Below are 24,321 nucleotides of genomic sequence, written 5' to 3'. Positions count from 1 at the left end.
CACAAGCACATATACGCACACATACGCGCGCACCTACCTACCTTAGCACTCATCAGTCCATATTTACACGACGCGGCGCATTTAAAATACAAAGATCTTTTCGCGCCAATGAAAGTTTCTGTTCTTCTATGAACAACTGTTGTTTCATGTCGCCCCTGTTCACCGCTGATAAGTTCCTGTAGAGATTTGCATGTTCTTCTCAAGTGTTGGCAACAGAGATTTTATATAACAAGAAGGAAGTTCCTAATTGGTTCAAAGTACTCTAGTTTGACTTCGGTCGCCAGATGTCAAATTGACAGTATTTTGAAAAATATTTTTGTCTTCAAACGTGTTTTATTTACTGTGTTATTTTAAGAAGAAATTTTCTGAGCTTTTTCATATTTGAGAAAAAAGACATTTGCAATATATTGTGATTTATGAAGTGAGATAAACATTTTTGAATATGTGGTGATCACAGATTTGTTAACAATTTATGCCGTGTTAAATATTGTAAACATTTTTGACTGATTTAAAAAAAAATTCGTAAGAAAAAAACAATGGATAGAGCATATATCCTCAACGTTTTAGCTTTCATTTTGTGGCTTTTATTGAAGGAATTTAACCTGGTGTATTCTGAAGGGATAGATTTAACACGTAAGTATTATATAAGGATTATATATTGACAATATTTCTTTTTTTAAAAATGTAAATTATTAATACCTATTCAAATTGCTCACATTTAATTTATTTTCAGTTTTTTTACAAAGAAAATCATTCGTTGAAATTTTAAATGTGATTATCTATTTCCTATCTAAGTTTATTTTAAGATCCCTTACTCCTCGCATAACATAAAAATAGTTAGACTGTATCACGATTTCTGCATAATACTCATGCAGTATTAAAACAACACAGTCCGTTTTATATCAGGATTCTAAATGGTGACTTAAATAACAAGATAAACAGCGTCTGAAATGATTAAACGCATGTAAAATCTCCCAGTTATTAAAATAATAAACTTGGATGATTTTTTACCTTATTTTTTATGTGTTTGAAATGCGGTCACTGTTTTCTATTTTGTTATAAATATTCTAACTGCTTTTTTCATACAACTCACGAATATAGTAACTTTTATTTGTAAGTCAAATTGTTCAAATATCTCGAAACAAAAACAAACTTAAAAAATTTAAAATATGTTGTTTTGCCCCGTACTAAACGTACAAATTTTCCTTCCAATCATCTACAAGTTGTGGTCATTTAGAGCTAATCTTTACATCGGTAAGTTGGTGAAACGGACATTCAGTGTTACAATTGTAGAATTCAAATTTCATATATTTTAGAATCAAAGCCCTAAATTAACGAGCTTTGAATTTAGAATTACAATTAGTAAAATCAAAAATTCAAATATTTTAGCATTAAAATTCCTAAATTTTAAACGAGCTGTCAGTTTAAATTCTATTCAGCAATGGCATCATCATCGCTTATAGGTGAAATCTTAAAAAATAAATTCAAGTTCATAACATTATCATGTAATAAATAAAAGCTAAATAAACATGATAAACATAATTATAAAATACTAATGACGAATAACATATTTCACTCTTAATATTGTGTTAGTTTTACTTTCAGTTCGTCATTTGTTTCTTTTCTTTTTTTGGCGGAAAATTGTACTGTAAATTTATCATTGCTTTGGAAAAAGTATGTATACGTTAATTATAAAAAATGTTATTTAAAGTGTTCCTAATACACATATCGGACAAATGCAATTCAGCTTAAAATTATAAAACACTTCTTAAATAACGACAATAAAATATTTCACAATAAACGGAGTATTTATAGTTTCAAAACGTTTCAGTAATTAACCTTAAGCCTCGGTCTCACTTACTCCCGGCAGAGCCCAGGACCATCCCGGTAAGTTACCGGGATGATCCGGGACGATCCGGGATGAAATTATTGTTGCGGTCACACTTACCCCGGCAGCACTACGGTAGTTCCCTACTTACCACCCAGGATGCGCTCCGGATCATCCAGGCAGAGCCCAGGTGAAGCTACGGTTCATGCCGGTGCTTCCCCGGTCGTTCCCGGATGACGCCGGAAGAGCCCCGGTTGACCCAGGCAGAGCCCCGGACGATCCAGGCAGACCCCCGGCAGAGCCCAGGACGATCCAGGCAGAGCCCCGGTAGAACCCCGGTGGATTTAAAACGCCCGAAAATGATAAAATTGATACAAAATTTTTATTTAATATAATATCTATTGTTCCAGAATATTAATTCATGATGATTTTCTGAAAAATCCTTATGCCATACTGGATAGAAGGGAAATGGGAGGGCTTTTAATACAAACAAGTGCAAGCATCGCAAATTGTCGTTATTCTTTTGAAATGATCCGGGCTTTGCCGGGGCTCTACCGGGATCAACCGTAGCTCTACCTTTAACCTCCGGGGCTCTGCCTGTAGTTATCAGGGCTCTGCCGGCATATACCGGGGCTCTACCGTAACTCTACCGTAGCTCTACCGGCTATATCATACCCCGGATCATCCCCGGTTTGTGCCGACAGAGCTACGGTGCTTTCCCGGTATAACCCCGGTCTTTCCCGGCAGAGCTAAGGATGAAGCCGGCAAAGCTATACCTTCCCGGATCATCCCGGACCACCCCGGTGATATTAAATATTTTATTCCATCCGGGGTCGAATGCCGGATGTTCCCGGATCATCCCGGATCATCCAGGACGTTGCCGACAGAGTTACGGATGTACCCCGGTTGTTCCCGGTCGTACCCCGGTCGTTCCCGGATCACCCCGGACGTCTACCGGGGCTCTGCCGGGGCTCTGCCGGGATGTAAGTGAGACTGTAGCTTTAGTTTACAAGATAACCTGTTAATGGACGTTTTCCGGAAGATCGCATTCCTTTTATAATACAATCTACTGCCCAGTTGGTAAGGAATTCATAAAATAATGTTGATATTCGAGTAAACTGAGGTTAAAACAACGATGAAAGGAGTGGGGGTAAATTGTTGAAATATTTCGTGATAAACGTTATAAAATTTTGTAAAAAATCAATTTTAAGCATAAAATCTTATGTATTTTCATGCTAGATTTCGAGGCGATTAAAAGATTTTGAAGTTACGTCAAATTTAATAAGTTATAAATGTCAAAATGTTTTTTTTAAAAGATACAATTCAGACATAAATACATAAATTATAAAATGCATCGTTTTTGTTCTTAATCAGTATAAAAAGGCAAAATGTTTTTTGTTCATATTCAGTATAAAAGGCAAAACGTTTTTGTTCCTATTATGTATAAAAAGACATTGTTTCTGTTCATATTCAGTCTGTGCAGTGTAACACACAATTACTTCTATATTTTTATCAAATTTCATTAAAATACCTTAAGGTGAAATTTTGAGAAAATGAGGGGGTGGTTTTATTTTTTATAAATTCTACCAAAAGTTCGCAGACTTATGCCCCCATTTGGGTGACAAACTATGACACAAGTGCTATAGCGAGTTCAAAGAAGATTCTGCTATAATTAGTATAAGTGGAAAGAACTTGATTCACATTGGAGTATAAATAAATATGTTGGGACCAACTTAAAACAAAATAACAACTGTTGAAGCAAATACAAACTCATTCGTAAATATTCAACCCACAACATCCTTTAAAACTTTCCTACATTAACTTTTAACTTGGCATTTTTTGTATGTTTTCTTACCTAATTATAGGGGAAATATTTGCCTAAACACGTAAGCCCGGTAATTTATGAATTCTATATAATTTATGGAAGACCGGTGTGGCTGGGAAAAGGATAGAAGGGATTAGATGCGTCCATAAACTATGATAATATTAATTTATATCTGTTTAAATCTTAAGGTACAGTATCCATCATTACTTCGTTAAACCTCGGCAAATCTCGCCACTTTCCGTTTGCTGTAATGCTAGTAATCATATAAGCTTTGATATTATATGGAACCTAGCCGTTCAAAGAAACGATTACGTACGGAAAATAACGGAAATGACCGACGTGATAACGAAATTCCATGTTATTGTTAACGTTGACCATCGTAAATTTTCGCGTTTTTAATGTCGCCAAAATAAGTGACATGATAAGGTTCAAACCATAAATCTATCGAACGTTGTTCAGCTATTGTACTTGTTCTTGCGATACGGTCATTAAAATGAAAATTATACATGAATATGAGTGACTTTGATGTGTTACTGAGCTTAAACGAAAGGAATGAAACGTAAAACAGCATCAGCAGGAGAGATTGGATTGAGGTATCAATGAAAGATGTTGAGGTATCAGCCAGAGATGTTGAGGTATCAGCGAGAGATGTTGAGGTATCAGCGAGAGATGTTGAGGTATCAGTCAGAGAAGTTGAGGTATCAGCCAGAGATGTTGAGATATCAGTGAAAGATGTTGAGGTAACAGCCAGAGATGTTGAGGTATCAGCCAGAGATGTTGAGGTATCAGCCAGATTTGTTGAGGTATCAGCCAGAGATGTTGAGGTATCAGCCAGAGATGTTGAGGTATCAGCCAGAGATGTTGAGATATCAGCGAGAGATGTTGAGGTATCAGCGAGAGATGTTGAGGTATCAGCGGCAGATGTTGAAGTAACAGCGGTCGATGTTGAAATATCAGCGGTATATGTTGAGGTAACAGCGGGTATCAGCGGAAGATGTTGAGATATTAGGGAATGTTGTTGAGGTATCAGCTGGTGTTGCAAACTACACCAAGATGAGACTATAGAGTAGAGCAGCACGAGAAAATTTTATGTCAGAGAAGAGTAGCACGTGAATTATGAGATATCAGAGTGAAATATTACTAGCAAGATCGACACAATACGAGTGATATTTACATTTCAGTGACTATGATAAAGTACATGTACAAATGATAAAACACGCGGATTTACTCAAACACTGTCCACGTACACACAATCACGAGGAATATGACACGTGTTTTAACAATGGTTAGATTAGGAAGATAAAGTTGGTGATTTATTTCAACCAGATGTAAAGTGTTTAGAAAGTCGAGAAATAAACAAGTCAGATAAACTGACCGACAAAATAATTATATTACTTATTTCATGATAATTTATATATGTTTTATCTACATTTGTTACCACTGTATCAAGGTCAGGGTGAACTTACAAAATGAATAATTGCTTTTTGCCATCCTAAACATACTGAATTTGTCCAGTGGATTTGCCCTGCTTTGAGTTTTGAACAGTTTATTTAAATTTTAAGGGGTTTAAATATCAAATATCAAACTACAAAAATGTAGCTATACCAACAGTATAGAGCCTGTTCAGACAGCAACATATAATGCGTTCACCTCTCGTACCTAAAAGCATTGTAAATTTAAAAAAAAAAATGTTCTTGCTATTTTTTTAAATTGGTAGAAATATGAGACACTTTCTGTCACTCTTCGTTTGTTGCAATTATGAGAATATTACAAGACTCTTTAGACTGTGAAATCATTCACTAAAAGTTGCAGCATAATAGATAAGAAATAAGTTTCCTCGATTTCATTTTCTCGTCATTATTCTTGGAAAAAAGTCTGCACATTTTAACATATACAGCAACAATACATAATCTTTATGCTATATATTACAGTATTGATTTGTTACAATTTCTAGCGATCGGATGAAATTCGAAAAGACATTAAAGACATCAGGTCTACTTATTACCATATTGACGACGAATATTAATATGCCAGGCAATAAACAATGTTAATGCTATTGTCTAAACTTTTCCTCGGAAGAAATCAGTTGGGGCCTTCCGAACGGGTAAAGTCAGATGGTTTTGAAATTAAAAAAAAAATCTTTTTAGCATCTTATTTCGTGATAATCACCCCAGGAACTTTAGATACTTTGAATGTGAGGTTGCTATAGAAGGTTGGTTGTATTACTCAGGTGCCCGTCCACGACGGAAAAAGCATTGCTCTTGTCATATGAAGCCTTCTTCCATCAATAAGTTTGTGAAAATCGTAATATTATATTTACAATGTCAGTGTACAGTTAAACATAAAGACAAACAAAACAAGATACAAAAACAACCATTCTAATACATTAACGATGACAAGATTACTATCCATATCGTGTGTTACTAAATCATTTCTCTGTTAAACAAAACGCACGAAAATATCGATTACTTTACAAATCATATCCAATAAACTAACAAAAATATTCTTCAAAGATACTTTCCCCCCTAATTTGTCATTTTACAATAAGCAGTAAGGTATAAATCTATACGTTAACTTAACACACCTTTCTGTAAAAAAGGAATTAGCGATAAGAACATAAAGGTTTGGGTAAACAGATGTAATTATTATCATTAACTTGCTGACAATAACTCGTAAAAGCCATCTCATAAACTACTTTGTTTCCCTCCTCATTTCTGTAAGACTTAAGAACCATGCACGGCGAATAAATAATAGATAAAAGCCCCTGTATTTGTTTTAAAGTATATTATTGTAACTTACACCCTTTCCGTCTGTGTAACGTCATTGTTTAAGTGCAGACGATGCATACTTTGAAAAATATCAAGTTTTCTCAGAGCTGTAAAAGCGCCATTGTTTCGAGGGAAAATATTTACGTCTAATATTAAACAAAAACTCGATATTTTTTTTATAAAATCATATTTTCTATGAGAATTATGGATTGGTGCCAAAAATATGTCAGTCCAAACAATTTGTCATGTATAAAAAAATGATAATTTTTCCCCATGCTTTAATCGTTGTATATTTATTGTAAAACCGAGTTATGACTTTTATTACCCAGTGGTTGCTACAGGTGTATGATAAGCCTCGTCTATAACAAGAGTTAGACCTTAATCAATCTGGTGTTATAAATAAATATAGATTTAAAACTGATTTTTTATGAACACAGATCTTTGACGGGCAAGAAAGTGAAAACATTATATTATATTGAATGCAGAAATATACAACAAGAAAATTAATCAATAGAACTTGCAATTTTAATAACCATCACAAAACTGCATTTAATTTATTATATAAAATTAACTGTTGATATATTTTTTTAATTTTTGATTGATCGATCGATCGATCGGTCGGTCGGTCGGTCGGTCGGTTCGTTCGTTCCTTCGTTCGTTTCTTGCTTCCTTGCTTCCTTCATTCCTTCATTCCTTCATTCAATTATTTATTTATTTATTTATTTATTTATTTTGTTTTATATTTCATTTTATAATATTTTATCTACAATTTAGAAACATAGTTGTAATACAAGATATAAGCATATATGTATACATTTCAGATACCCAAAATATTAGGGGTGGTAGGGGGGGGGGGGAATTTGACTCTTTGCTTAGGAATGTGTCTGGGTTCTCAGTGTTAATTGTAATTTCTATTTTATCACTATCTGCAGAAATGTTAAGTTATATTTATATTTATTCCAACATTAAAATGTCAGTCGATCTAACACATTCGGAGAAAAGAAGATTTTTTCTTTCAATTCCAAAGAAAAGAAGAAAAAGTGGCGTCAGTTAACTATAACAGTATACAATCATTAGTTTACATTTCAGAAGTTTTACACGCAATTTTACGCTAATGAGCCATGTCTTACATGTGGTAGTCATTGATTTTAACAGATTTTTTTTCTTTCCCTATTGTTTCATGGTGGTTAATCGGCTGACAGGAAAACCGGGGGATACGGTGCACCGCCGGAAATGGAACGCCAAGGGGAAAATATTTAAGGTTTTTTTTTAAATAACTTTTAACTATCTTTTTGTCTTAAACTGTCTTCACAAGGACTGGATAATGTTCCTTTAAAAATATTCCAGTTATGTAAAACAAGCGCTTTACTTCCTCTTGGTTCTTGGGTAGTCGGTAATACAGGGTGAACATGCAGTAATAAAAGTAAGTTATCTGTACATATATTAAGTACAAAAATTATACACAATTCCACTATACAAACATTGTGTCAAGAAAATCAGGATAAAAAGTTTCCAGGTTTAGTGGGGTTTTTTTTTATAGAGAATTAAGAATTCTAAAATATCGGTGAATTAAACTGCAGTCAGTTCTGTCCGACTGAAACCACTGTCAAAAAGTGCGTATTACAAAAAATATATTTAAATTTCAAATAGACGATAAGAGTAAAAAAACGGCAGTTTTACAAGCAAACAAAACAAGAATTAAAATTTGCTGTTTGAAACAGATTACATAAATTCTGCAATTCGTATGTTTTGATAAAAGAAGATTTTTATCACTATTTTACAGAAACAACAAATTGTTAAAAGCACCTTGTAGCTGTTTATGACTCATAGAATATCAAAAAACAATGCCGCTTTCAAAATTTGAAATTGAAATATAAAAAAAATAATATCGTATTTATTTTATTTCAATATCTGGTTTCTGGTAGATTTTTGATTACTTATCTTTAATGGGCTTATTTTATTATAGTTTGGGTAATATATACCATTGGTTATATGAATATATGTATAAAAAAGATTTTGATAGGTTATATGGCTTCGTATTAATGTCTGCGAGGGTTATATGACACAAGATATTAAAAATCTGAATTATCTATATTTCTCTATTATTCTAAATCAATTTACAAATTTGTGAGTGAAAAATAGAAGTATCCAGTTGTGTCTGCAATATCAAAATTCTTGTAAATCGTCTCCTGTAAAATAAAACATCAGATTTAAAATTTATTGAAAGATATTTTTATTTTTCTACTAAAATTAAGACGTCTGTCTCATGCTTATAACGATTAGGTGTTTATCTTAAATTACTTTCATTTTTATATTTAGTCTTATATAAAATGTCTATTTCCAATAACAATTATGAAATGAAACTATCAAAGAACAATAAGATAATAAAATTATAATGTATTGTTTACCTGGTGAACAATGGCGTGGATTTCACTAGAAGTGTAGATTGATAATATTCCAAATACGCCGGCGTCCAAGTCATCTTCGTCAGTGTGAATGTTATCTGCGATTTCACTTTCTGATTCTACAATGATATCAGATATATCATCACCGCTATTTGTATTTTCTTCATGCACTTCAACAACATCTTCAACTAGCTGTGTTGTCTCACATTCCTGCCCGGCATTTGTGTTAACAGATGGAGGTATCTGATCGAGGTTTGAAGCCACAGATCGTGGCACAAACTCAGCCGCTTCTGCTCTTAAATTGGAAAAAGCCGCAACTAAAGCTGCTTGATTTAATGAGGCTTTCATCTTCTTCTCGGATTTTTTCTGTTCCCGATATTTAACCCATCTCTCGTATTGTTTCTTAGATTGTTTTCTTTTTCTTCTTTTGATACCACCATTTTCTCCGCATTCCATAACTATAATAAATAAAATGAAAATAACAATATGTTCAAAAGGTCAATAAAACGTTTTAAAGACATGATATTGCATATACTATAAATTTTATCCATCACATTCAAGCGTTCATTTCGCTTTGCATAGGATTTTATCCTTCAAATGGAGTTTATTTGCTGAATATCAAATAAATTTCAATCACTAATACAAAAAAACATTCTAACCTTTAGCTTGTGGACTCTTGTTGTTTTGTTTTACGCCTTCAGCTGCCTGATTTTCTTCTACGAATTCATCCATTTTTATTTTAATAATATGTTGTGCGTAACATTAATATGTCAACAATACTAGTTGCTATGATGCAATAGATGCGTCGCGACGACGTCAAAATTAACGTCACGTGACGTCAAAAATAACCAATCAGAGGAATTGTTCATTGTTCTTGTTTGTCTTAAGTTGTTGTTGTTTTATTTTTCAAGTAACATATGATCGGTGTGATCTCTGTGATAATTGTGATACGAAAAATTGTAAAAATTCGGTTGAAAAGATGTCAAACGTCGGCTGAAAAAAGTAAAAAAATAGTTGAAAAGAATTCATAAGTTTGTAAAAAAAAGTTTGTTGAAAAATTTGGTTTAAAAATGTCAAAAGTCTATTTAAACATATCAAAAGATGGTTAAAACATGTCAAAAGTTGGTTGAAAGCAAAGTCAAAAGTCACCTCTCTAGCTGTCTCGTCTAGATATGTTGGAAATAATATATTCTAGAGAATATGTTCAAGTTCGTAATGAACGTCTTGCAAAATCTATTCAAGCCGATCTTGAACTTATTATTGGCTATATTACGACTTTTTTGCTTAATGTAATGGTATTAAGTTTATTTATTGCTTCTTACCTTCTAATCATGCTTCTAAAGATGTTTAAACAAAATTGACAAAATTTGAATATTTTCAAAATTACCTTTTAGCATAATAACAAAGAACTGAAACTTTAAAGTTTCTTACAGGAAATATGACGCCATCTTAAAATCATACTTTTATCTCAACGAACAATCATATTACAGTCAAATGAGCTCTTTAATAAATACAAGATCGCCCTTTTACATAAGTGTTTAAAAACTTAACAAAAGAGGTATAGAATACAAAGTCTTATGTTCATATCTTTAATAAACTTTGGTTTCAAACTTCATATTTTACCTTCCCCCTTGTGTTTTGCTATTGAATCTAAAAATAGTAACAAGATCAATCCACTTTAAACCTGGAAGTGGTGCAACAAGAGTCTTGTGCATGCACACCCTAATATCAAAATCTGCACGTACACAACGTCTTCAAAGACAAACTAGTTCCCCATGATCTATTGAAAGTTGAGAATATATATAATATTTTTAACTTATCTAAGTTCCCACAAGTGAAATACGATCCTCTACAAGATCGTAAAACAATTTAAATTCATCAATCATTGGTCCGTAAATTTTCGGCATATTCCGTTAATTCTGTTCTGCGCTATATTATATAAGCGTCTATGTAACAATGAGCTACAAATCGTCCTTGCCAACAGGCGTTATGTACGGAAATTGACGGATTTTGGCGAGTTCATACAAACCACACATAGTTTTTTACTGTGATCATAGGCTTTTAGTAATTTAAGTCTATCACATCATGATACCACACACGGTCGCCGGTCCAATCAGTCTAAGAACTGTTCTCTTTAATTTGTATCACTAATCGAAGAATAGGGATAGCTATTGCACTCATCCGGCGTCGGAGTCGGCGTCGCCGTCACTCTTTGGTTGAGATTTGCGGGCAAGTTTGTACCTCCAAAATTAATGAAGGGAATGAAAACTTCACACACTTCTTCCCTGTGGTTAAACATGTATAACAAGATGGACCCAGGTCCTATATCACTGTTTTATCTTTTTACAGAGTTATGGCCCTTTTCTTACTGTCAAGAACAGATAATAGCCATGTGCGCGGTGTTACAGTTTTTGTCGGAATGGTCTTCGGGGATGACCTGTCCGGAGTTCGATCTAAGTCTTTTCCATATACGACCGACTCTCCAAAACGAGGATTCCCCATTGCTGCCGATGACCTTCAACTACTAAAGTTATGTGTCCCTGGCTATATTAATTAGTATTGCTTTCATAGCAATTTTGGTTTGTGGGTGGTGAGGAATTTTTGTAAGATAGTTCTAGTACTTAGGTTATTGACCTCCATATCAAAACTGGAATACATTATACAGGACTTTCTTTATCACTTCAGTTGACACTCGAGTAACAATATGTGAATCGGCACTTTTTGTTGTAATATGAACGCCAGATATTTTTTCATGTAATAAGACCTTAAGCACTTTGTCAATTGTTATTGTATTAGGCATGTTAAATATGAATGGTGTTAATGAAACGTTTGGGAAGTCGCCGCTTGTCTTAAACTTGAGTGTCAGCTGAGAGGGTCAAAGTCAGGTCACTGAAGGTCACAACAAATGCATTGTTGCATTTAAATGACATGCAAACGCAACGCCGATTACTAGTGTTTTCAAATTACATATAACATTGTACATATTGCATACGGATGTACATGTATATACTAGTATTCGATGAAGTTATTTTGGCTGTACTAAAATTCAGATCTATCATATTTTCTTTGAAAATTAAAATCAAACTAGTTAAATAGACTGGATCCTTGGAAATAAGATGACACTGAATCCATGAATGTATTAGACTGGATCCATGACTGGATCCATGAAGGTGAAATTAGACTGAATCAGACTGGTCCATAACAGAAGAACCGACTGGATCTAAACAAGTACAACAGCGATCAGTTACCATATTGTAGCCAGACGAAAGCCAATCAAGCAGTTGTTTTGAGGGTGATTGGACAGTTCGGCTCCTTTGTAGCATGTTGCAGCCACTGTATAGCAGGCGACCCAAAAATCATGAACGGGCCAAAACGCCCTTTTTTATTCAAGGGCCAAAAATCATTCAATCGGAAAACCCGTTATATATGCGCAAGTACTTGAAGTTCCGATTAGTCCTGTAAAGTTTCACTCAAATTGCATAAGTAGTTAAAGAGAAGAAGCCTGGGCAAAACTTAAAAAAATAATTATAATAACTAAAGGGTCATAACTCTACCAAAAATCATTGAATTGGAAAATGCTGACGATATGCATAACTAAAAAAGTTTTCTAACGGACGGACGGACGATATCCTGTAGCAGTCTACAAAAAAAATCAGACATGATCCATGAATGTTAAACCAATCTGAATCCATAAATTTAAAAATTGTCTGACTGGGTCCATAAAAGTAAAATTAAACTGGATCCATGGAAAGTTATAAGTTATATTATTTCCACTTGAACCACGAAAATAAATATGTCTTGAATCCAGCAGAGATTTTTGTCAATTTTGTAAGAAGAAAAAGACAAACACAAATATGATGTGATAGATGTTATAACTTAATAAATTTATTTATCATAGCGATACCAATCGGAACACCTCGGCAATTAAGTGTAATAACCGAAGTTTTATTGAAAAGGCCGAGAAGATGCGATTGCAGCGATATATGAATAATTACAGTACATACAAATACAAACAAAATTGTTATTGATTTCTTATTTTCTAGAAATAAACTAGATACAAATCAAAGCATTAATCATTAGCATCATCCATTAATTAAACCAATCAGATAGCATGGATATCATAGTTAGTATATAAGTTTACAAATGTTTTAAATGTTCTTTAACATATCAAGTTCATTGTGATAAAAAGTAAAATATTGCGGAGTTTCTTTTCCTATCAGCGTTATCTTTCTAAACAATTAATTCATCATATTTTGACATCGAAATGCCAAGATATTACAAATTAATATTTCAAAAACGCCTAAATAAACTTGTAAATAATGTATGGAATCAAGGTAGGGTTTCTGAATATCTTTTCATATCTGTCAAATATCAAGGTGTTACCTAAATAAAAACATGGTACTCGGCTCCTTGGGCAATATTTAACATACTGTTCTGTTCAATAGCTATTAAAATAGAATATGCGGCAATAGAAGTGCTAATAATTTCGGATTTAAGAACTCTAAATATTATTTTTTTATTATTAAAACAAGGTTAAAGGTATTTTATTAGTGGTGTTCTACCTGATATTGTCTGAGACTGTGGTCTGCTACCGGTATAAATATTCCTATGGCGGAGTGATATGATGCTGCTCTTTAATGAAATGAGGCAAGAAGACAAAAACATAAAACAGTCCATCCTATGACGCGTGTTTTCTATCTGTCTTTATCTGGGAAACGTGTGTGCAGCTAAAAGCTTGTGCGTGTGCGTGCACGTGTACCTTTCTGCAACGTACGATCGCTATAGAAAATCAGGGTGACCGCTTGATGGTTTAATGCATTTGCACTCTTTGACTTTCCAGTTTTTTATTCAGTTCTAAATGCTCATGAATAACAATCATGTAGTAATGACCTCATGTATGACAGTATGACATTGGCACAAAATAGACAAACAAAGCGTTAAATTCTGCACGTCAACATTGAGGGAAGAGCGTTTTAAGTACGTGCCAAGTGTTATTAAAATTCCGACGCGTAATGTTACACACAGTGGACGCAGTTACCGGTTTAGTGCAGAAGAACATACTTTAACAGTTGTTTTACATCAAAAAAGATTTATTGTTAATGCTGATTTATGTCTAAACTTACACATATTGTATATCTGTAAGCACACACATATATAATATTATATGTCATGATGCACACGTATCGCAAAACAAAAAATTTAAAATGACTATAAACAGTTTTGTTATACCAATGACGTGAAAAACGTGATAAAATATGAACGTACATACCACACAAATAATAGAGCTTTAAAAATGCCCAGTTTAAAATTTAAATAAGATACCAATTTTTTGTCATTCCATTGAGTAGTAGTCGACTGTATATATTAACTTTGCAGTTAAACAACTTTAATGTCCATGATGTCGCATAGTTTTGGCGGGAAATGAAACTTTAGAATATTATGCACTTGTAGCTCTTTATACACACGTTAGGTTTTGCGCAAGTTAAATTACTTTGACAATATTTGCTCTAAATTTAAATGAATTTCTAATTAATAATTATTCTTGAGAAAACATACGCACTTTACTGCCTGGAACGCTACAGACTGTTAATTACATCTATAATAAAACTGTTTTATTTGTGCAATGTGTAATAATGTAAGTTTAACTCGAAACAGCCATTAAATTCAATGGGTGCCTATTTAAACTCAGTCAATTTATCAACACATTAAGTGGTTGTTTTTTCCCCGCGTTTTATATGATGAACAAAAATTGAATTTCAGAGAGATTTGCACATTACTTATGTGCATTTGCTTTCAGAATTATATTTTTGAGAAAGTAAATAAATTAAATACAAAATATTTGAAATACGACCATTTAAAATGTACAATCAATTTGTTTCGTTTTTCTTTGAAAAAGGTTGTTAGTTTGATATTTGCATAAAATAGAGTCGGAAAATGAACGTTTTTCCTAAATAATTAATTTATTAATAAATTAATAAAACTGTAAAAACTCCGAGTTTTATCTCCAAACCTTTTGGTATTTATGACTTTTTATTAGAATGAATTAATAAAGTGAATTTTTTAATAGGTTTGTAAAATTTTCTGTTTTTAAAACGTTTACCGCGTTATTTTTTTTTCTTTTTAAAATTCAAAGAAAATTGCAAAATAGCAAAGAAATTACTGGCTAAAGTTTTTTTTTAAAATAATTCTTACTAAACCAACCTCTTACAGATCTTTCAACTTTTACCTATTCTGTAATGATATATGTTTTCAACAACTTTCTGTATAGAATTTTTAATGAGAGAAAAAAAGTAAACTACAAAAGAGATGGAATCGTGCTAAAATACCTGTTTAGTATTGAAAAATACCAGAGAATTTTTTCTTCGAAAACATTGTTATCTTTGTGCAAAATATTCTGTCGTCATAGATAACAGTGTTAGTGAGTTTTCCCTCTGATTGCCGCGGCCTATCATGGTATCACTTCATCATTTTAGTTGTTTTACGCGGAGGTTTTTCCCAGTGAAATAAGGTAACATGGATTGTATTGTTTTGCGAAACTTTTAGATAAGCTAATTATATGTCTAGAACTTTGTTGATAATCAACATCGTTCGCTTTATATTACTTTTGGAGAAAAATTCCAATTTACTTGTCTGGTGGAATAACTGGGCGTGAGAATTACACGCGCACCTGTTAGACAGTGTCGTCTGCGTCTGTCATCGCGAAAACTCCTCTTCATTCGTACTTTTTTATTTTCTATTTCACAAGCGGAGGACTGGATAAGAATCTTAATTGTCTTTTTACTTGTCTGATTGAATGTCAGCTTCAAAGAAATCTCTCATTTATTTCTTTTAATGTTTCAAACCTGCCGTTTGTTTTATTCGATAATATTTGGGAATGGTCAACCTTTTGATGTGGCGGCATTTCCTATAAGTTATTACATTTTATGACTAATATTTCGGAATCAAAGAAAAATATAAACAAACGTCAGTCAATATGTAACAGATATTCCCCATCCCTGATTTCTTAATCATTTTATGGATAAATATTTTTATATAATATACGCATTTCTTTTCTTCCAAATAATTTGAAAATCGACAGGATATCATTATAATTTTTTGTATTACAGCCGAATGTGGGAACAATTGCCACAAATGCAGTCCTCATTGTCGAGCAGAATGTGACGTCAACGACGGCACGTGCTTAAGTGGATGCATTGCTGGATGGACCGGTTCCAAATGTGATGAACGTAAGTTACGTAATACATTTTAATGGTCACGGTTATAGATAAAAAGATCTGCAATGTGCAAGCAACATACATATCTTAGCGTATAAAACACCCAACCATGGTCCTCATGATGGCCGAACAACGTTAGGAATAAACCGTCTATATAAACCACCGACAATATTTAAGAAGTTTGCTCTAGAACAGCCCATCCGTTAAAACCTCGTGTAAATTCGGTCAACTTTGTCTGGAAATATTCTCAGACTAATCCAGTCTTATTCGATGGGTCAATAAAACGATGAGAGTTATGAAATGGACAAATGGGTTCATTTTCAAGGGTATATAGCTTTTCTAAGAAACATCGTTAATGATCCAGAATTTGTAATTATTTCATAAAAATATTTCCAGAGTTAAACATTGTTTACATTCCCACATACTGGGTGTAACCTGAACGGCGCTGACCATTTGTTTGGAAAATTTCTTAACTTTTATATAAGTAAATATTTTCGATAGTTGAGATTACAAAATTATTACAATCTTATCTGTATACTTATACTTTGTTTACATAGCAACGTGGGAGGTTGAGAGAATAGCTTAATTATCGCAGAAGTCACGTGATACACATTTTGAGAAAACCACTGAAAGTTGTTGTTTTTGTACCTTTTTCTCGGATCTATAGTTTGGGGACCATAAGAAAACCCGTCCAACCTACAGGCCCGGATTTCATAGATACATGAACCTTGATGAGCTCTGTCCGCCCAAACTTTAGAATAATAACATTTAACCCAGATTTAAGACATATACCATTTAAGATTTGAATTTTATCTTTGCCTTACATTGTGACTTAATTGTAATTAAGTAATTTATAAACGCGTAATCGCCAATCATTTAAAAAGGGGGAAATGGGAAAGCAAATGTACTCGTAAGAGTAAATCAATCTTTTTTACAACACGACAAGCGAAATGCCTACCAGAATAGGCCACCATCTTATTTTCTTTGATGGAAGTGTTGTTCAATTAAAATGAATCCCTTCTGAAATCTAGATCTAAAGGGAGTTTATCGTAAAGGGAAATAAGAACTTGTTTTGTTGATAAAATTAATTAAAACCTTTTATACAACATGGTTATTTGCATTTATTTTGGCACTAGAACTTTTTCTCCGGACAACGGAGGGAAACAACCGATTACTCTGCAGCTTTGATGTATTAAATATAAAATATATTTTTATAACACAGAAGTTTCCTGAGATGAAAAGTGAAGAGAAAAATGACAAGATATGCATAAATATGTTGTCATATTTCTTTTCCATCACTTTCATTTAATGTGTCGTTTTATATAAATGTCTTACAAGTTATGGAGAACTGCTTGAACAAGTTTTGATAAATTTTAATTGTTTTCCCTTGAAAAACCAGGTTGCCCGGATTATCAATATGGTATGAACTGTCAGAAATCATGCGGTCACTGTGAGAATGATGAAGTGTGTGATCCGGTCACTGGCGAGTGTCCCGGTAACTGTGTACCCGGGTTTTTAGGACCTTCTTGTGACCAAGGTAAGTTCAGGCCCCCGTGTTCACTAAGATTTAAGGATAAGGATCAAGATCAGGATCAAATTTAGAAACATGTTCTCCATTGTTTATCCTTATTGAATTAATATCTCATATTAACTTCAGAGAGCTGGACGTAAAAGACATGATTTTGAAATTTTAAAATAGATTTATTGTTATTTAACAAGACATGCATATAACATGCATAGGCATGTTACAGTTGATCCAAATATTGATCCTGATCCTAAATTTGATCCTTTTTTTACCCAATGTATTATTTCGATCGAATTCATCCCTAAAGAGGCTTGTTTCATGATGACATCGTCAAAGAGTAATATTACGCACGAAAAAAAAATTGCAACGCAAAAGATCATCACGAATTTTGCACTTTTATTAAACTTTGAGCTTCAAGTTATAATTTTCTTAATCGAAGATTGTCCTTACACGGACATATTTTTGTCCCTATATTGTACAGAAAGACTGGAGTTAAATATTTATTCTGAGACAACATGATTTGCTTTGATTCCATTGGTGTTGTACAGTGCGGGTTAATTGGTTTCGTAACCAAGTACAATCTTGGCAGAGACTACATAATGTGTGTTACCGTTCAGCTAAGATATAACCAAGCTGTAATATATCTAACACAAATAGAAAGATTGACAATATAATTACAGGTGTTACTTTTTACCGAGTTTTTTTTCTGTGCCGAATAATTTCCCAAAAAACAGAAACCTTTTATTATTTATATTTTTCCTGATAACTTTATTGTGTAATTGATTACAGATTCTCATACATACATGTTGAATATTACAATCATGTTTTGATTTTCAATGTTTAACTAGTAAGACAAATGTTAACTGCACATCGGCTTTTTTTGCATGAAAAAATGTGCTATACAATTTTAATTGAAACGTTCCGTATGCAAGCCGGATAGCTTTCTTGAACTTTCAAAAGTCCCTCAACGGGATTCTAACCCACAACGTTGGTGAGGTATTAGTTTTGCCTCTATCAGATTTATTGAAATGTTGATACTATTTACAGGTTGTGACCCCTATTTCTATGGAAACGCGTGCGAGAGTAGCTGCCAACATTGTCGTAACAATAAGCCGTGTAATATAGTCACAGGGTTTTGTATTAATGGCTGTGCTCTCGGCTGGAAGGGAGAGAAATGTGATCAAGGTAGACAACTCTTAAAAATAAAATTTAAAGAAAAAAAATCGATTGTAAAAGACGAAAAAATGCTTATTTATTATAGTGCTGAAATTATTGATGAAAAAAAAACTTAACCAAACATTTTCTTAACAAATATGGAAGTGATCTTGATTATTTTTGTAGATTTGTTTCTTAAATTATAATTCTGAAAGGAAAATAAAATCGACTGACATTTAATGAAAAGAAAGCATGCATTACAATTTAATACGTTTGAGAAATGTTTAAGTCAGAAAAACAACACGGTTTAATAGTTTCTGTAACATTCTGAAGAATTAATGAATAAATTTAGTAATTATTAGCATCTCTAAGCAAATATTACGTTTTTTAAAATTTTGATTTATGTATTTATTTATTTCAAAGTCAATTGCTTTGATGTTTATATTACATGGATCCTGGGAAATAACCTTTGAATTCATTTTTCTTCTCATTTTCAGAATGAATAAGTATTTGATATAATTTTATCAGATTTTTGAATTAATGTTGTAACAACCGTTATCATTTTACCTTTATAAAACCAGTTTGCACCAATATGACATTCGGTCTAGACTGTACAGGGAAATGTGGGAATTGTGCGAATAATATGCCGTGCAATCACGTGACTGGAGAATGCACGCGAGGCTGCGCACCTGGCTGGACAGGAGATAAATGTAATATCGGTGAGTATTAACCGGATGTTGCGCATTATAAAAATGTAGGAATTTACCATATCAGTTTGGAAGCGTGGAGTTATCATTGTTGAAATGTATGAAGAATTAAAATGGGCAGAATTTCAAACTTTTTAAAATTGCATTTACTGCAATATTTTAAGATCTTAATTTGGAGGAAATTCTATAAGGATGGCTTGACTCTGTCCCTTCATTGAACATGTTTTTATTGTCTTTCTTGATTGCCCGTATGTAACTTTCTGTCTCTGTTACCCGAATACGGCTTTCATAATAAATCTGATTGCCCACTTTTTCTTTTATCTTGATTCTATACGAAGAATACAGACAGCTATAAAAGTGTGTGTGCTATAAAACATCTCTATTACAAAAATTATTAAGATACTATTATGCTTAAATTAATAAATCAAAGTTTTTCGAATGCAAAAAAATATTATTTTTTTTTATTTTATTTATTTATTAAATTTTACTTTAAGGTTAGAATTTGTATTGAAATCAAAACATTTACAAAACCTGGGAAAATTTACCAATAACGTAGAAAATGATTTAGTAAATGGTTATGTAAAATACCGTACATTGTTTCAGATGAATTAAAATATTTCAAACAGTGAATGTTATAACATTAAATCATAGCAGATATAAAGATTATGTTTTATTTTTAGGTTAACTTTAAAGTTAAGGAGAAAACACGGTATAACATTAAAACTTCATTAGAATAACCGCCCATAAATATGTTTTTTGTCTACAATCAAAACGTATTCTTGGAAAGTTCTCTAAGATACGGGTTGAACTTCGTTACTTTATTTGCAGCTTTTAATTTTGGTGTGATTTTGTTTTATTCTCGCGATGAAACTGTTTTTGCTAATGAATCAATCTGTGTGTGTGAAATAAAACCAGTTAAACGTTTCCCATGAATTATGAGTAAATATGTATAATATAATATAAATAGAGCAAACATATTTCAAATCTCTACCGCTTATAAACACAATAGCGTTGGAACGAAATAAAGCATTTTCTCCAAGATTTTGATGAATTTCTTTATTCAGTTTGTCAACAAACTTATCTTATCAATTTACACAGTCACTTACGCGTTCACTCGCTCAATCACTCACTCACTGGCATACTCTCTCACTGACTGGCACACTCATTCACTCACTCACTCACTGGTACATTTCACTCACTCACACGCTCGCTCACCAACTCACTCACTCACTCACTCACACGCTCACTCACTCACTCACTCACTCACACGCTCACTCACTCGTATTCTTATTAACTCACTCACTCACTCACTCACTCACTCACTCGCTTACTCACTCACTCACACGCTCACTCACTCGTATTCTTATTAACTTACTTACTCGCTTTTTCATTCGATCAACTACTATTTCAGCTTGTAGTCAAGGTTGGTACGGTGAGGAATGTGACTTTCACTGTGGCCACTGTAAGTCCGAGACCTGCGACCAGGTCACCGGAGTATGTGAATCTGGATGTAAAGCCGGATGGATGGGACGACTATGTAGAACCGGTAGGCGATGATAGTAATTTTGAATTCTAAATTGACGTGATTGTTTATGTATTTTTTCTTTTTTCTTTTTTAAATCTTTTTCCTTCTAAAGGGCTTCAATGCGCAATGAGAAAGAAAGACCGGAAATTTATGCTGATTCGGATGAGATTTGAAAAATAAAATAACAACGGTGATAAAGACTATAAGAGATAAAGATCGAACAGAATTGATCACGATGACGACTGTTCAATCTATACTTTGTGATCATGATTTTTGCTGTAATGATGATGACGATGATGATGATAATAATAATAAAAGTGAGAATGATTTCGATGTTGATGTCGATGATGAAGATGTTGATGTCAATGATGATGATAATGATAATGATGATGAGATGATGATGATGATGATGATGATGGTGATAAGGATGATGATCTCGATGATGATAATGAAGATGCTGATGTTTATATTATTGATTATGGTGATAATGGTAACGACTATGGCAATGGCACTGATGATCAAACAATTTTACCCTGGTGTGATTATGATGTGTTTTCGGCCCTTTCCAACAATCTTCGATTATTATGGATACGTGTATCATTATGTATGGTTTATTTTATCCAGCATGCGGCCCGGGTAAATACGGCGAAGACTGTATCGCTGACTGCGGTAAATGTATCCACAATATGTGCGACAGAGCAACGGGTATCTGTACAAAAGGATGTACAGCAGGATGGAAGGGAATCACGTGCCATCAACGTAAGTTTCGCGCGTTAAATTATTGTCTTAATGCAGGAATTTTAATGCTTTTTAGAAACAGAAATGTGTATAAAGGCGAATTGCTATGCATTAAGATTAGATTGTAATTCTTATTTACTTACCTCAGATATTGTATTATCCGACTTAAAAATTAAAAACATACTTATTTCAGCTTGTGAGAGCGGTCGGCATGGAGCGAGTTGTGGCATGACATGTGGTAAATGTAGAGATGAGTTACCGTGTAATAGCAGTACCGGGATATGTGAGAATGGCTGTAAGCCAGGCTGGGACGGAAAATACTGCACACAAAAGAAACCAATTGGTATGTTTGCTAAAGTAGCACGTGCACTTTCATTTAATAAAGAGTGTTTTTCGACATTTCCATATTTATTGTTTAAGTTTGAATATGTCGCAGGGGGATAAACGTTGGCAATGAGAACAACATGTCTTTCATATAAAATAAATATGTATAAATATAGATACTGTTTTATTAAAAATATATGTTACTTTTTCAGCATGTTGACGCCAGAATGTATCTCAAGTAGCTCTGTATATGATGATTATTTTTAATCATTTGTTATCATTTAGATGATGTCGGGGTCACGGATGTCGCAGAAACTGATGCATTGGGGATCAAGAAACCGTCAACAGTTTCCCTATTGGCCGTTGTCATAGTGTTACTATTTATAGCTCTGTCAGCAACGGTTATCTACTTCCTGTGTATACGACCGCGTCATGGAGACATTTCGTCACAACTGACGCGTCTCTCCTCGGTACGTTGCTTTGTATTGGCTCTTTCTGTACCCCATACTTACTACGATAGTCTCAAAAGAGTCATTTTATTTCTTTACAAAAAGCTTTAATTAAAAGGCACATAATGCCAAACAAATTCATATTTTTAATCCATAAGAAGTGCCAAACATATGTGTTGAATAATGTTTTAATAATGGTTTAAGAACATGACTGAAGAAAGAAGCGCTGAACGTGCAGTAAAGCACATGCGTCATGTAAACAAAGCACAATGTAATATTTTGACTTTCATACAAAATACTGATACACTATAATATTATACCAATTGCCGACTGAGCAAAAGAAGCAGGAGATGGCTAATCAGTATCTTTTGGAAATTGTAACAAGATGCCAGAAAGGAGAAATAATAAAATAGCATGTCTGAGGCAAGATGGGCCTTTAATTTACTGAACAAACAATGAGTAATTCATTAACTTTCTGGTAGATATTATAGTGGATAATTTATGGAGTACTTTATTTTCAACCATATTTCAACTACAACTTTCGTCCAATCTTGTAATTTTATCCTCGCTTAAGTGCTTGATCGGAAAGGTTTTGAACTGTTTTAAGTTACAAACAATTTTCCCACCCTTGCATCCAAATTTTGGTTTTATAAATGACTCATGTATAGGATTACTAAGAATGACTTATGTTTTCTTTAATTATGGTTACGTTACTAAAATCGCTCTAAAGTTCTGCATATACAAGCTTGCCCAATTAAGTTAATAAACCACACACATGTACTTTTGAGTCAAAACCGGAAGCAGAATATTTGTGAATTGTGGCGACCAGCAAATATCTTGGTTTTGATTGTTTTTATGCCATTTCTGCACTCACTGACATGCATGCTTAACTGTATATGTACTTAAAGTTTTTCCTAAGAATAAATTAATACTAATAATCACGAAAATGCGGTATATTCCGACACTTTCCGTGAAATAGAAACGCTGGCATAACTTTCGACTAAACCATGTTCAAGTATTACAGAATCAGTATGCTAAAGATATATAATTATGTTAATTTGTATTTACTATGTACTATTATGGATAAAAATTCAACTTAATCACGCCCAACTTTCCTCAGCGCTGTACGTACGGAGTAGACAAGGGGTCATAATTTTGCAAAAATGCACGACAGACTTATCCACTCTTGACAGTTTTGGGAGAAGGGAACTTTTCTTATGAAAAGAGTGAGTTAATTAAATTTTCCATATTCAGGTGCGAAGTAACGACGATGCGGAACCTCATTTATACGAACAAGTTCAGTGTGGTCCCTGGGAAATCACAAAAGCTAACCTCGTTTTGACCTCTGACAAACTGGGTCAAGGTCAGTTCGGACAAGTGCGAAAAGGTTACATAAAGAATATGCGGAGTCATAATGTACCAGTAGCTGTTAAATCATTAAAAGGTGTGTTTATTTCACTAAATGTTTATTTATTAATAAATCAACAAGTGACAGTTAAGAAAATGTTCTTTCGTAGGAGCAAACACATTGCGAAACTTAAGCGATTGTCCACAACAAACATACCTAAAAATGTTCACTTTTGTCAAATTTATGCACACGTGTACTACCAAGAGTGTTATTTCTAAATATTTATTTAGACATTTAAAAAGAACTATTTAGTCTGATTGTCTATATCCACAGGCGCTAATCACATAATCAAATATTTTACATAATCGGCCTGTGTCTGTATATTATAGTATATTGCCCATATAGAACAAAAAAGCACATTTGTCTTTATCTATATTCCAAATAAAATGCGATTATACTTTAATTATTATGTTTCTATTTTTATTTATTTGATTATATTTTTAAGACATT

The 24,321-nt window shown here is 33.2% G+C and overlaps 2 protein-coding genes across 3 annotated transcripts in view; one reads left to right on the top strand and one right to left on the bottom strand.

The window, feature by feature from the left end:
• Positions 1 to 203: 203 nt before the first annotated feature.
• The window catches only part of LOC132728828 (tyrosine-protein kinase receptor Tie-2-like), a 30,819-nt gene continuing 6,701 nt past the window's right edge, over positions 204 to 24,321 (top strand). Inside the window, exons 1-10 of one of the 2 annotated variants that reach the window (XM_060714499.1) lie at positions 204 to 633; positions 15,933 to 16,052; positions 17,440 to 17,577; positions 18,613 to 18,750; positions 19,302 to 19,439; positions 20,839 to 20,973; positions 21,577 to 21,711; positions 21,884 to 22,033; positions 22,300 to 22,484; positions 23,718 to 23,907. In XM_060714499.1, the coding sequence (XP_060570482.1) occupies positions 537 to 633; positions 15,933 to 16,052; positions 17,440 to 17,577; positions 18,613 to 18,750; positions 19,302 to 19,439; positions 20,839 to 20,973; positions 21,577 to 21,711; positions 21,884 to 22,033; positions 22,300 to 22,484; positions 23,718 to 23,907 (1,426 nt within the window). In that variant the 5' untranslated portion in view covers positions 204 to 536. Of the gene's footprint in view, positions 634 to 15,315; positions 15,335 to 15,932; positions 16,053 to 17,439; positions 17,578 to 18,612; positions 18,751 to 19,301; positions 19,440 to 20,838; positions 20,974 to 21,576; positions 21,712 to 21,883; positions 22,034 to 22,299; positions 22,485 to 23,717; positions 23,908 to 24,321 lie in introns of those variants that run through there. The other variant, XM_060714500.1, reaches the window with a different exon arrangement.
• On the bottom strand, positions 8,539 to 9,735 carry LOC132728838 (uncharacterized). Its single transcript, XM_060714519.1, has 3 exons — positions 9,486 to 9,735; positions 8,830 to 9,284; positions 8,539 to 8,610 (listed from the first exon to the last, which is right to left on the bottom strand). Exons 1-3 carry the CDS (start codon positions 9,556 to 9,558, stop codon positions 8,539 to 8,541), a joined length of 600 nt encoding a protein of 199 aa, XP_060570502.1. The 5' UTR covers positions 9,559 to 9,735.

Source organism: Ruditapes philippinarum, unplaced genomic scaffold (assembly GCF_026571515.1).
Source record: "Ruditapes philippinarum isolate M1 unplaced genomic scaffold, ASM2657151v2 ctg898_1_1_1_1, whole genome shotgun sequence".
Classification (NCBI taxonomy): Eukaryota; Metazoa; Mollusca; class Bivalvia; order Venerida; family Veneridae; genus Ruditapes; species Ruditapes philippinarum.
The sequence above is the reverse complement of the archived record's forward strand: the minus strand, read 5'-3'. Positions and strand labels throughout refer to the sequence as shown.

Bases quoted from the DNA above. Each gene is read 5' to 3' on its own strand.
- LOC132728838 (XM_060714519.1), bottom strand. From the start codon at position 9,558: ATGGATGAATTCGTAGAAGAAAATCAGGCAGCTGAAGGCGTAAAACAA. The intron at 9,285-9,485 runs GTTAGAATGTTT...TATTTATTATAG, and splicing joins CAAGAGTCCACAAGCTAAAG to TTATGGAATGCGGAGAAAAT. The intron at 8,611-8,829 runs GTAAACAATACA...TTTATTTTACAG, and splicing joins TCCACGCCATTGTTCACCAG to GAGACGATTTACAAGAATTT.